This window comes from Lepidothrix coronata, unplaced genomic scaffold (genome assembly GCF_001604755.1).
Source record: "Lepidothrix coronata isolate B3197 unplaced genomic scaffold, Lepidothrix_coronata-1.0 Scaffold17, whole genome shotgun sequence".
Classification (NCBI taxonomy): Eukaryota; Metazoa; Chordata; class Aves; order Passeriformes; family Pipridae; genus Lepidothrix; species Lepidothrix coronata.
The window spans coordinates 3,620,073-3,633,069 of NW_016690197.1; the positions used below are offsets into that span (position 1 = coordinate 3,620,073).

Sequence of the window (12,997 nt, forward strand, 5' to 3'; positions counted from 1 at the left end):
CAAGCAAGAGATTTTCATATCTGAACCATGACTAATTTCCTCCCTTTCTTGGATGAAGTTCGGAAAAAAATCCAAGGAAGAGTTACACATCTTACTGGGAAAGAGCACACCTGCCCTGCATTACAACTCACAGCAGTAGCCAGAAAACAGCAACACAGCTGTACACAAGCACACGTGCGTGCTTGTATCACAGTGTGGCTGTGCCAAAATGCAGACAGCAGCTCAATTCACTCAGGTAACTGAAATCACTTATAAACTCACTTTATAATAAAGGCATATCCCCCTATTTCTGTTCTAGTTGTTACAGAGCAAAAGCAATGGCGTGCACCCAAAGGTGTGGGTAAGGGTCTTAAATCACTGCTCTTTGTCATGAACTTCATGTTGCCGTAAGTTTACTGGTTTTATGTAGTTTTATTTTATGACAAACACAGAAATAAGAAAAAAGCCTAATCCATAGCACAGAATTCATAAACAGAGTGCTGTGTGGTTTAAAGCCAGTTCTCAGAACAGGTAAATGGCAGAGCAGCTCCTGCACTGCCCAGCAGCCTCTGTCCTGCTCACAGGGTTCAGCCACTGGGCATTCCCTTGCCAGGCATCACCGACTAGCAGCTCTGTCAGCTGGGACCCTGAGTGGCTCCCACATCCCCAGAGAGCCAGGGATGGAGATTATAAAAGGTTGAAAGTTTTAAGGCCCAGAGTTGGAAGAAATTAGAGAGGAGCCAACCCAAAGGAAAAATAGACCGGGTTAATAAGAAAGGTAGCACATAGTGAATGAAACAGTACAAGCAATATGAGGTCAGATTTAAAGAGGTGAAAAGCCATGTAAGTTTTCAGGATATATCTATACAGTACAAGTAATTTCTAGGTATGCTAAGGACTTGGGCGAAACAAACACCTCCCCAGATTCATACATTTTTCTGACCAGTGCTGGTCACCGACTCAGTTTTCTGTTAACAGCTCAGGGGCATAATTAAATTGTCACTGTCATCCATAGCCATAGAGAAGAGAAGACACTTGATCAGTTAGCTTGGGGTAATGCAGCAGTAACTGATTACAACTGCAAAATCTGAGTCCTGAAATTGGGTCTACCCATGCCTTTTCCCTATATAGTGCAGGAGCAAGAAAAAGTGAAGCACTGCCAGAGGACTTTTTGGCAGAAAAACTCCCAGACAAAGAATGACAAAAAGCAGAACAGAACCAGGAAAGCAGATATTTTGTATAAATGTGAGTAACTTCTGAAGCAGTACACTGAACAGAATCTTCCTCTCCGTAGGTCTCAACCTTGTGTCTACCTATTTTGGGATTAGTAGGGATATAATAAAGCATCTTGTCCTCTACTGGAGAATCACTGTTAAAACAGATAAAACAATCCATCTGTGTAATATTCATCAGTTAATTCAGTAAAGGTTTTGCTTACATGAGAACATTGCATCTTATTTTGAAAAACACTTATTAATTCACTGAGGATAATCATTATCCAAAGTAAGAATTTTAGTATCTTTTTTTTAACTAAATAATCAAAGCCTATAGCCTAGCCCAACAGTCAAAATACTTGAGAATCATAATTTTTTTTAAAACCCCTAATTTTAAGATTTAAATAAAATCTCTAAGTTTAAGGTAGTTATTTATAATTGTTAATCTAATATAATAATTTAGAGATATATGAGTAGGTAAAATGGCAAGTCATTAGGGAACATGAACTGTACATGATTAGTAATAATTCCCTGGAAGTGCAAATTTTAAATGATGAATTTTAAGTAACTGATTTAATTTCTAAAGTCAGAGTTGCTAATAAGCCACCGAAGAACATGTAAAGCACTAATTAGAGCAGAGTATTTTCCTGCAGTAAACGTTCTACAGATTGACTGTTAGCAGTAAAACCATCTTCCCTGCAGGTGCATGCAGTGAGGCACTTTTACAGAAGCAAAATGCATCCGAGGAGATTCCAACCTTAAAATTATAGTTGTTCTTCTTACTACCATTGGGATGCAAGTACCCCTCATTGACTTAACAGAGCACACGGCTCATAGCAATGCCTTTTGGAATGACTGCAGTAGGTGATGGCTGCCTGTGCTTCTAACGAGCTGCCTAGCTAATGGGTGCCACAGCGACATCTTCTCACACAGGTGGATGTTGCAGGGTCCTGAACTAAAACAAGGGAACCCCCAGGCCTGCTGGGGCTCCTGAAAGTTCAGGAGTCCTCAAATAATGAGCCATTCAGAATACTTGTGTCATACTCAACCCTCACATTTAACTATTTCCAGGAGTTCTGACTTCCTTTTAACTCCAATGCATTTGCTTCCACCTTTTGGGATGATGAATGGAAAAAAGTTTCCAGAAGTGGTTCCTATGACTACACTCAGCTCCAGACCTGCTCAACTGCCTTCCAGCATCAACACCACAGACCGTTTTTGATCACACAGATGCGGACAACTGACACTGTTCTCCCTCCCGGTTGCTGATAAGCACAACCACCCAGTGGAAAACAGCAGAACATGAGAGATCTGGCTATCAGCATCAGCAGTCTGCTGTTTCCAAAACATGAGAATTGGAACAACTGGAGCCTTCTGAAGTAGCATCTGAGTGCCAAGAGCTGAGGTGCAGCAACGCTATGCACTGCCTCAATATCCATTTCAGTGCATGTCAACTGTGCTGGTGTCGGTGAGAGGCATTTTTTGATGCTTGTTCTTGTGCAGCAGAGCCAGGACAGCAGTAGCAGCTGAAATTTTAGAGGCTGGAATCTCAGAAAAATGCCCCATCTGTATCTCTACCTCAAGTCATATTACAAATGTATTTAATCTTTTCCTTACTGGTACCTTATAATTTTTGTAACCATCCAGATATCAAAGTAAGATAACATCTGTTATAAGTTTAAGTTGTCTGAGGAACGAAGTCTGCACTTGCATATCTGGTCTGGGTAGGTGACTTGAGACGCAAAATTGAGCTGGCTGAACTTCTCACTGCAAATATTATTATTTGAATCCAGTGTGTTAACAGCCTTGTAAAATATTATTGTAAAAACTTATTTCAAAGAAACAGCTTAAAACAATTTCTAAAATGCAGAAATTCCATTTATTATGTTGAGAATATCAACTGCAAGAAGTCTTGCAATGCATTCTCTTCACTTTAAGTACAATACAGTACACTTGTTCTCCACAATAAGTTACATAAAGGCAAATTTTATGTACATATAAAAAGGATCAGTGCCCAGAACTATTCGCACAGCATATCTGCTATTCAGAAATCAACCATTTAAATCTTTAGTTGCCTTCAAAATTCTTGAGCAAACTAAATTCATAAACAGATCTTAATTACCTGGTTTGAGAAGGGTTTTCAACTAATACCTAAATTCAGTGGAGACCACACAAATGGTTTAACCACTGAATTAGCATTCTCAGCATTCATTCCATAAACAAATGTATTAAAAATGAGGCATGCCATATGACATCATATAAGACAACATGAGAGAAATGACGTGACTGCATGTTTATGCATCCCAAAATACCCAAAAGGGAAGTAGCAAAGTAGTAGTGCCATTGTACAAGACACTAACGAGACCACAACATAATTCTGCTTATGCATGCTCAAAAAAAACAACCAAGCAAAAAAAAAAAAAAAAAAAGGAAAAGAATCCCCAACTCCCTAAAACATCCTCCAACTGAAAAAATGAAGAATAAGGCTACTAGTATAATGAGTGGAATGGAGAGCATTGTATAAAGAAAGACTGTAATAGCACTTGCTTTTTCAGTCACTGAAACAACTAAGAGTATATGACTGCCTTACAAAAGCATGACATGAAAATGCCCAAAAGAGAATGCAAAAATAATATTGGCATAATAGCAAACAGGCCTCTAATAAATTTGTGTGGGAATGAAAAGATGGTTCCTCAACTTAAAGGATGAGACACATAGGCAGGGCCTTTGAATAAGGAGGAGTGGGGCCGAAAATATTTAAACAAACAAGTTTAACAGCATAGCTCAGTTTAGAGAAGGGATTCTGTGATGTGGCATCTACTGTGGGAAAAGACCAGACCCAGAAACACGCAACTGGAACATTCCCAACTTGTCTGATCCATCACAGAGTTAAGAAGGTGGTGTCTCCTTTGCAGTGTGAAGTTACATTATATGCTCTAAAATTCCACTTTAAAGGATTTTCATTCCCCACTCCCCCGAATTATTCTGTATTCAACCATGTTAATGTCTGTTAATAACAGCAAATGCAGCACCAAGCCCTTGCTGTGAAATCTGCACCCGAACAGCTGGTGTACCGGTCAGCATGTCCATGTACCTTTCATGGTGAGATTATTTTCCACACCTTTCTCTTGTTTCTATAATGGAGTACAAGTACAGTATCCTTCTAAAGTCACAGTGCAGTGAGCCATACAGACTGAAAATACTCAAGACACAAAAGATTATTTCATTTAATTTTTAAAATAATGCAAATATAAGAACTGAAATGTACCACATGGAAAAGTGTTGAATTGTACATTCTACAGATTCTTCCAATCGATACTGAAGACACTTTCCTTGAACTACATATACTTTCCAATTCATCTGAGGTGCTTGAACTTGCAAGACATGTAGGTAACAGCGTAACAGTCAAAGAAATACTTGGAAAACAAAAACCCTTTAAACTCTTCTTCACTGAAAAAGAGAGGCACTGCATTTGTAAGCTGAATTAAGGCTGTAAAATGATGCTGGTTCACTGTGAATTTGAAGTCATCAAATGTCACAGGGGTGACATTTAACCCACTGCTTCACTGTTAGTCCTGTAAGCCTGCTTACGGAGGTGAGTCTCGATCTCCTCCCTGAAAACCAGCATCCCAAGGTGCGAGTGAGAGGCCTCGTTCATGGCTTTGGACTGGATGCACATGCGATACTGCTCCGGAGTGAGCTCGTCTGCACAATGTTTCTCGTGCCAGAGGTGAAAGAGTCCAGGGACTGGCGTCCTGATCACAATGAGGTCACCATGCAAGTACTTTCTGTAAAGGTGAACATCCTCACCGCCCCAGCCTTTCACTTCCAAGTCAAAACCCCCTATAAAAACAATATCAGAAAATGTTATTGGGGTGCACAGCTTCGATGTAAGGCAAAAAGAACAACACTTTGTGCATAGCGTTACCAGATCTGGTACAACATACCAAAAATTCTGGAGCAATTAACTAAGTTTTCTATGCCAAAGCATGCCAATCTGAGGGAGAGAAACTTCAAGAATACCACATCCTTGGTGGTAGAAACTGCCCAGGACACAGATCTGGTGACTTCAGAAACCCTCTTAGAACAGTGACTCCAAATTGCATTATGCATGACATCCCGTGTGACAGCTGCAGAAAACTGTAGGCAAACATCACTGGTTATGCTTTTGGGTTATATTTAGGAAGCATAATGGATTTTAGCAGCTGGAAAATGAAGCTGTTATGCACCATATGAGAAGTCCTCTCTAAAAATACCAGCAATTACTCCATAGGTCACAACTGAAAAAGCTGGAATAAGGAATGTAACATGTTTCACCATTTTAAGTTCTCTTGCTTCTCTAGGACCACAGTGAAGATTGACCCAGCTCTTGTACAATCTCAAAACTCCAGAATTATCAAGTCTTTGTTTGGCATATACGATATAGGTGACAGTATGACTGCTACTAGAAATCAGTCTGTATCCAAGCCATTGTACAGCACGTAGGGCTATATCATTACATCTATCAGACTATCTTCAAGACAGTCTTCCACATTTAAGCACACCAGGCTGTTCTCAGTTTTAAGAGCATGCCACAAGAGGGGGGCCAAAGCACACTGCTAAAGCCTCGAACAACTGTATTCAACTGCTCAAGGTTGTTTAAAGAAAGAATTTGAATGCTTCTTGCTTATGTTAGTGGTTTACTTATGTTTCTTAAACTTGATTAATTTGCTTCAGAGAGAAACAACGCACCAAAAAAAGCAATATTTTTAGAAGTTCTAGAGTGAAATTTTTCTACTAAAACTATCATGACTTTTAACAAAACACTCATCAGATGGGACATCAAAATCTACAAAACCAAATTTAATCTCATTGGTCAAACTTATCAAGCAAGTCTGACTGCTGGGCTTGGGAAAATAATACAAGGAATAAATGCATTACTTTCCTGTCATTAGATAAGACCAGAGAATCAATTTTTAAACACACAATGTTTTTCTTTACAGTTTCATCTTACCAACAGTCAGAAAGTCCGTCCGATATTGACAAGTCATCCCAAAGCCAAAATCTCTCCAGAAACCAGAATCCTTCTTGTGTACCTGCAATTTTAAAACAGTATAATTTTGAAATGTAAAATAACATTGAAGGAGGTACATTGCACTTGGTTTTGTAAAAGCCTAAGCTCTTCCAGTCATTTGCTCAGTGCAGGATAGAGCATAATAGCACTTCTAGTCATGCACTGATGTGGGCTTCCTAATGACCTGCTGATCACTTCACCCTTTGCCTTCCAATTCCAAATATTTATCCTCACTGCAGTTTCCATGTTTAACTTTCTGCCACACCACCTCTATTTTCTATGTATCTGCCCAGACCAAGCAGTAAATTACAGGTAGTCTATTGCTAAACCACCTGTTCCCAATACCCCAATTCCTCCCTGTTTTCTAAGGCCACATTTTTCTCTTCTTGATCTGATACGACCAGAAAAGTAAGCTTTGTGATTGAAGTCAGCAACCATAATATTGTTCAGTTCAAAAAAGTGAACAGCAGAGCTGTCAGGCAGGGGCTCACTCCTCTCTCAGCTGTGACTATCTGAGGCCATATGCAAAAGCTTCCCCTCCAACTTTCTGTGGGATCCTTCCAAACAACATAGGGAACGATTATTATTATTATGTTTTTCTTTTAATACAGCTGTCCTCTGTAACACTCTCTCCTTTCCCTCCAAACCAGTCCCTCTCAGAAGTCTCAGCTGCAAAACCGAATTTCATCTTCAAAGAGAGTCAGGCTGGACACTGACCACTGCCATTCCATCTTCAAGGAAAAAAAAGACCCAGAAATAGTCATTCCTTCTTTCTGCTGAGCCCCAAGTTATTCTTAAACCTATTTTCTTGAATGTTTGCAAGGTTTGTTTATTATCTTGACTACAAGCTTCCCTAGAAGCAGTGTCTCATTTCAAAAGCAAGATAAATTGGCAATATAACAGATGTTGGATCAGATAAAGGTAAAGAAACATCTGCATAGAATACAGCTGTCCAGAACAAGAAAAAGCAACTGACTGAACATCTCAGCCCACCTCAAGCTACATGGCACACTTCTTGCAACTACCATTTGAGAGTTGGCAAAGAGAATCAATACTGAGGAAATCTTATAATTCAGAAGTTTTTTGCGTTTCACCAATTCTTTGTTTGCTGGAACACAAGAAAGTTGCTGCCATGTCATGTCACCATCCTCCTAAAATACTGGCTTTCCAAGCTGGAATAAGTAACAGATCATAAGCAACAGATCAACACTACCAACTACATTTGATTAATAGCAATTATTTTTTTTTAAACTAGGCAGAACTCCAAGTTTATCTGAATTTTGTACCATTTTTTAAGCTTCTCTTCCAAGTGCTTTGCCCATAATGGAGAATGGTGTTTAGATATGCACTGCCAAAGGTCATAAGATATCCCAAACAAACTATTAAGTTACACTTAATTTTGTCTTAATACAAAGCACACCTAATTCTACCCAGATTAAATCACGCTGCTTACCAATTGCTGCTCCACAGGGGGTGGTAGATCTTGGTTGGCATAGACAATAGCAGGATTGTAAAGGCTGAATACTACAGGATAAAAAACCTTTTTCCCTGCAAGTCAAAAGGTAGTTGTTACTCACTGTGGGCATGCATTCTGAAGGCAGGAGGAAACTAGAGATGTTCTTTTTATCTAAAATATTATTAGCCATCTAGTGAAAACAAACACAAGGACTAGCTGCTAGGATTTCCCACTTAGGCAGCCCATAACATCTACTGGGGGAAGGCCCACAGTATTCAAAAATATATGTACACATATTTATATATACACTAGTTATACATACTTGTATACACAAAAAATATTATACATCTCAGTACCACATCAGATGACAGTGTAAACTACCTGCAATAACAGTATGCAGTAAAACTAAAAGATAACCAAGTTTAAGTAACACCTTGCATTGCTGAAGTTTTATGAGTTTGCCTGTTTCCACAAACATGTAAAAGCAGGTATATCCAGGACATCCTGCAAGGGCATTGAGCATCATAAGCATCCTGATTATGCTGACACCACCAGTTCTGTGTCTATTAAAGAAGCCAGATAAATATTTATCACAAACATCTTGCATTGCCAGTGCAAAGGTATTGACAACAGTCCACAGGAATATTCAGTACTCTGATCTCAGCATGAACTTTGAATGTATGAGAAGCATTTTCAGATCTCACTTGAAGCAAAGGTCAAAAACTGCCAGCATGAATTGTTAAGCAGTCTCTAGAACTCCCTTCTTTGTTAAAGCTCATGAGATGCTCCTATCCAAAATTTTCCATGTATTTATACAATTTGTTTCATGAAGAGCAGAGACAGAATTGAAAGAAAAAGCACAAAACAGAATCCAAATATCTGGCTTATAGAGGATTTTCTTGCTTGTTTATTATGTGAATAAAAAGTATCTATTCATTCCAAATTGGCATTTGGAGAAAATGGTTTCTGGCTGCAACAAGTCTAGAATAAAAGTAAGCATTAAAAAAGAACCCAAACACATATTTGACAGGAGAAAGTCTTAAGTAGCATGCTTGTTAATTCAAGAAAGCTTATCCGTCTTGGCAGAAGTCTGTAAAACAAGCAAGCCTCATACAAACTTGTGAAAAATAGTCAGACAATTTCAGAGCTTGAGATGTAAATGTGGAACATTAGCTCACTCTCTGTAAGGAGCACATTGTAGCTGTACTGAAAACTATTCATATGTGATGTGCCTTGGCCATACACAATGCAAGAAGACATAAAACAAAGATATTTCAGTACAACAAAAATTATCTTCCACTGTAGAGCATTACACTGAGTTTTGTTACACAAATTTACATGCAGTGTAATCATTAAAGCAATTAAACTGTCTAGCTTCCTTTTAGACAACGAAATCTTAAGAAAATGTGGAAATTGTAAATGTTGTACAAAAAAGACCATGTGTTCTTAAAACAAGCCACCCTAAGGCACAAGTTATTTCTCAGCCTAAATACTATTGCCTTTTGTGCACAGAGCGTGCTTCATTTTCCAAGGTGTGTGGTATTATGTAAGCTCCACAACTCAAGTTAGTTTTCCATATGCTCAACACAGATCAGTTAAGTCAAACAAGGTGACAAGACTCCACTACAGCAACAGTAAGGGAACATACCAGGCTCCGCATTTAAGCGACAACTGTTGAGGAACTCAGCTGTGAAATAAACATCAACATCACAGAAGAACATCAGGACTTCGCCCTTTTCCCAGGCTCTGGCACCCATGTCAAGTCCTCGGCCTCTGTTAAATTCCTCATTCAGAGAGACAAGCGTGTAATTGTGGAAGTCAGTTTCTCTACAAGAAAAACAGAGCCAAACCCAAAATAAATCCATGGGGAGGGGCAGAGGGACTATTTATACTTTTTCAGCATTTTACAGTAATTTCGTTCAGGAAATACAAAGAAAAAACCACCAACTAACAGTTATATCCTCAAAATGAGAAAAGAAAGTATCTGTTCCACTTAGTTGTCTATTTTAAGTTCAGACATTGTAAAAAGATAGACCTCAGTCTTACTTCATAACTTCACATTTAATCATTCAGACAGATTAAAAGGCATCTGACATGAATTAAACTGCTCTCTAGAATTACAATGTCATCTAAAATTTTTCCCCACAAACTAAGAAGTCCTGACTAAAAGAGCAATATCTCTGTCCACCAGTTCATACAGGAAGACAAACACAAAGCCAGAGTCCTGACACCTCCAAACTCAAGAGGCCAAGGCCACCTATGTGGCGATGCCACCATAACGCAGTCAGTTTGCTTCTCCTCACTGTTTCATACCAGTAGCACACATGCCTGTAAGTCACAGCAGAAGAGGGAAGGACCTGCAAAAGGAAATTGGAAATACACCCAGGAACACCTTCAAGCAAAGTTAAGTGTCTACTTCAGAGGGCAATGCTTGAAGAGAACAGAGTGAAGATACTCAAGAGTAGCACCACTGAGAAGATACAGATCTAGATAAATGCCCAGTGAGTTTGCAGCACTGTATCTGACTCAGTGCTCTGAGGGGCACATGTCACAGGGAGCAGGGCAGGCAGCAGTCCAGCACATGGCAAGCTAGGGGCCAGGGAGGCTTTGCAGGAGAAAGGCAGAAACTCTCTTCTCTCTTCCTAGAAGACACCTGTGCACACCAGGCCAACTGGCTGCCTCATGTTAAAAGCTGGTGACACAATAGCCTAAGTCTATGTCATCGAGCAGAGCCCTGGCCAGCAGTGGGAGACAGGGTTTAAATGAGAGCTCAGCTTATTTTTGGCTAAAAAGGGTAACAGGCTTCCAGCTCAGGGATGAGCACAAGAGCTCAGGTAGCGAAGAAGCCCCATGGCTACAGGGTTACAGACACATAATTCACTGAGACAGCCATGATGAAACTGTGCTTAAAATTTGTTTACAGCATAGGGTAAGTATAGGCCTACTTAGACTACATTTCTTTTCCTAATCCACAACAAAAATTGTTCCTCCAATGAAATAACTATTGAAAAGTATATCCCAGTTCCAAAGAATTTAGACTCTGATCAATCTCTTAGCATGACTGAATATCCACTACAAAAAGCACCCCTCTTGTTTTCTGGACTGTCAGATAGAAACCTCATAAGTCTTTTCTGGCCTATAACTTGATTTTTAGTAGTCTTCAGGAGACTCTTGCAATCTAAGGTGTAAAATGCCAACCAAAAATAGCATGGTGCAAACAAAGGTTAGTTTTCCTAGTAACCTGTAATGGAGTATAAACTTATTATTTTTATTTTTTCACTCTTTTTAAAAACCATTTTAAATGCCAATCAATATTGTTTGTATTGACTGATGTTGGATTGACACACTTACCTAGCTACAGATTCCAAGATGCTTTGTACTTCCGATAGCCCATCTTGTCCAAAATAGACCACTGTGAGGTGAACACGCTTATCCTGATGAATGCACACATCCCTAGAAGCACAAAGATAAAATGATATTAATAACAACTTGCAACACAACAGAAACTTCAGGTATTTAAAAAAGCTATTGCATTAAGAAGTATTCGCAGCTTCAAGTATTCCAACCAGGCACCAAATAGCTTCAAAAAAACCCCAGGGAAACACTTTTTCCCCTCTTCTTTCCCCATGTTTCCCATTTGAATCAGAAGGTTCCAATACTGTGTGTCACATTCCAATACCTTATTTTGTAAACAGGCGCTCTACAACTGATGTAAATACAAAAATTATGTTCAAGATCACCTGTGTCCAGGTTCACAATGACCCTGGCACTTGGTCTAAAAGGAGTTTGTTTTGCTGCAATTTGAGAATCATTTTAGAAGGAAATGTTTTCTCCATACAGTAGGCTCAATCACAAACATCCCAAGGCAGTTGCACACAATGTTGGAATCATTAGTTCTGTCGCAAATCAACCAGAACAGGAATTCAGTTTGAAAAGGAAACAAAACACTGAAAATCAGCAATACAGCTCACTATATAATCTCATGCACCTACCTAAAGTTTTGCATAAATTGTGCAAATGCCTCAGTTCTTCCAGCAAGAGGAACAATAATGTTAATAATGGATCTAGAAATATCGACCGTTTCACTCTTCACTTTCATGAGGGGTCCAAAAGGTCGGAACAAGGTGACATGCCTGTACTCCATGCCATCCATCTTCTTATAAAACAGCTCATACTGTGTCCCCTTATCTCTTTCTGTACGATAGTAACCTGAAGAATAAGTCACACAAGTAATTTGTACAGTCAAAGATCCCAGCAATTGTATTTCAAAAATACTGAATTTTCCTAAGAGCTGAAGAAGTAGGGGCAAAGCTTCTGGGTTTCTCCTAAAAACAAAACAAAAAAAAGTATACAAACCATTATCAATCACAATCACCCTTCTACCTTTTAGATCAGATCTGAGAAACAATCCCAAACAAACTCCAGCTTCCCCTGCTTCTTAGAGACAACAGGTTTTATGGTCCTACGCCAACTTTTTATGCAGAATTAGAGTTGGGCCTTCCCAAAAAAAGGAATTCAGCTATTTGCTATGGAAAATGATGGCTGAAATCTAATATTGCCTGCTCTTATGCGCTTCAGTAAAAATCCTGCCCTGAGCTAGACCACAGTAAAAGCTGAGATCATCTGGCCAGCAATCAACACAACACAAGCTGTGGGCAGAACAAATGACAATAACTTGCTTGACAAAGCCTGCAAAATCTGACATGTGGTATCTAAAAAAAAAGAAATTTGTGTGATAATGCTGGAATGCTTTAAAATTGTTTTCACTGCTGACCACTAGCTAGTGCTTTCCATCTGATAAATAAGTTGGTGCTTTAATACAGCCACGGTCCTCTAAGGACATAGGCATAAGTTTTCTATGTGGCTTAGAAACGCTTAGAAAACAATGCTAGTCCTCCAGAAACAGAACTATCTGTTGAGGGATATTTTACTCCTGATGGGTAGGAAAAGTCTGTCCCATGCAGAACACGGTCCTTTCATTTAAGGACCATTAAGGAAGCAAATTAACCAATAGCCTCTCTAATTTTACACCACAAAGGAAAAAAACAACGCTCATCTGTGGTTTTGACTAAACTAAGCTCTATGTTGCTAATTCCACATCTATACTACCCTGAAATGATGACAGGAAGAATCCTTCAACAAAACTGCCCTATGTTGATCCCACCTCTGCTCTCCTCTCTCATCAGCAAAGAAAAACTGTATTATAAAGAAGAGCCAGGAGCTACACTATGAACCAAACAAATACCAGTTGAAGTAGCCACACAGAAAATTGAGAAAGTTATGAAGACCCCCAAG

The 12,997-nt window shown here is 39.2% G+C and overlaps 1 protein-coding gene across 2 annotated transcripts in view; it reads right to left on the bottom strand.

The window, feature by feature from the left end:
- Positions 1–3,054: 3,054 nt before the first annotated feature.
- CSGALNACT2 (chondroitin sulfate N-acetylgalactosaminyltransferase 2) overlaps positions 3,055–12,997 on the bottom strand; it is a 33,728-nt gene continuing 23,785 nt past the window's right edge. For both annotated transcript variants that reach the window (XM_017807199.1, XM_017807200.1), the window contains exons 3-8: positions 11,695–11,911; positions 11,054–11,155; positions 9,351–9,529; positions 7,700–7,794; positions 6,187–6,268; positions 3,055–5,036 (exon numbers count right to left, since the gene is read on the bottom strand). In XM_017807199.1, the coding sequence (XP_017662688.1) occupies positions 4,744–5,036; positions 6,187–6,268; positions 7,700–7,794; positions 9,351–9,529; positions 11,054–11,155; positions 11,695–11,911 (968 nt within the window). In that variant the 3' untranslated portion in view covers positions 3,055–4,743. The remainder of the gene's footprint in view (positions 5,037–6,186; positions 6,269–7,699; positions 7,795–9,350; positions 9,530–11,053; positions 11,156–11,694; positions 11,912–12,997) is intronic.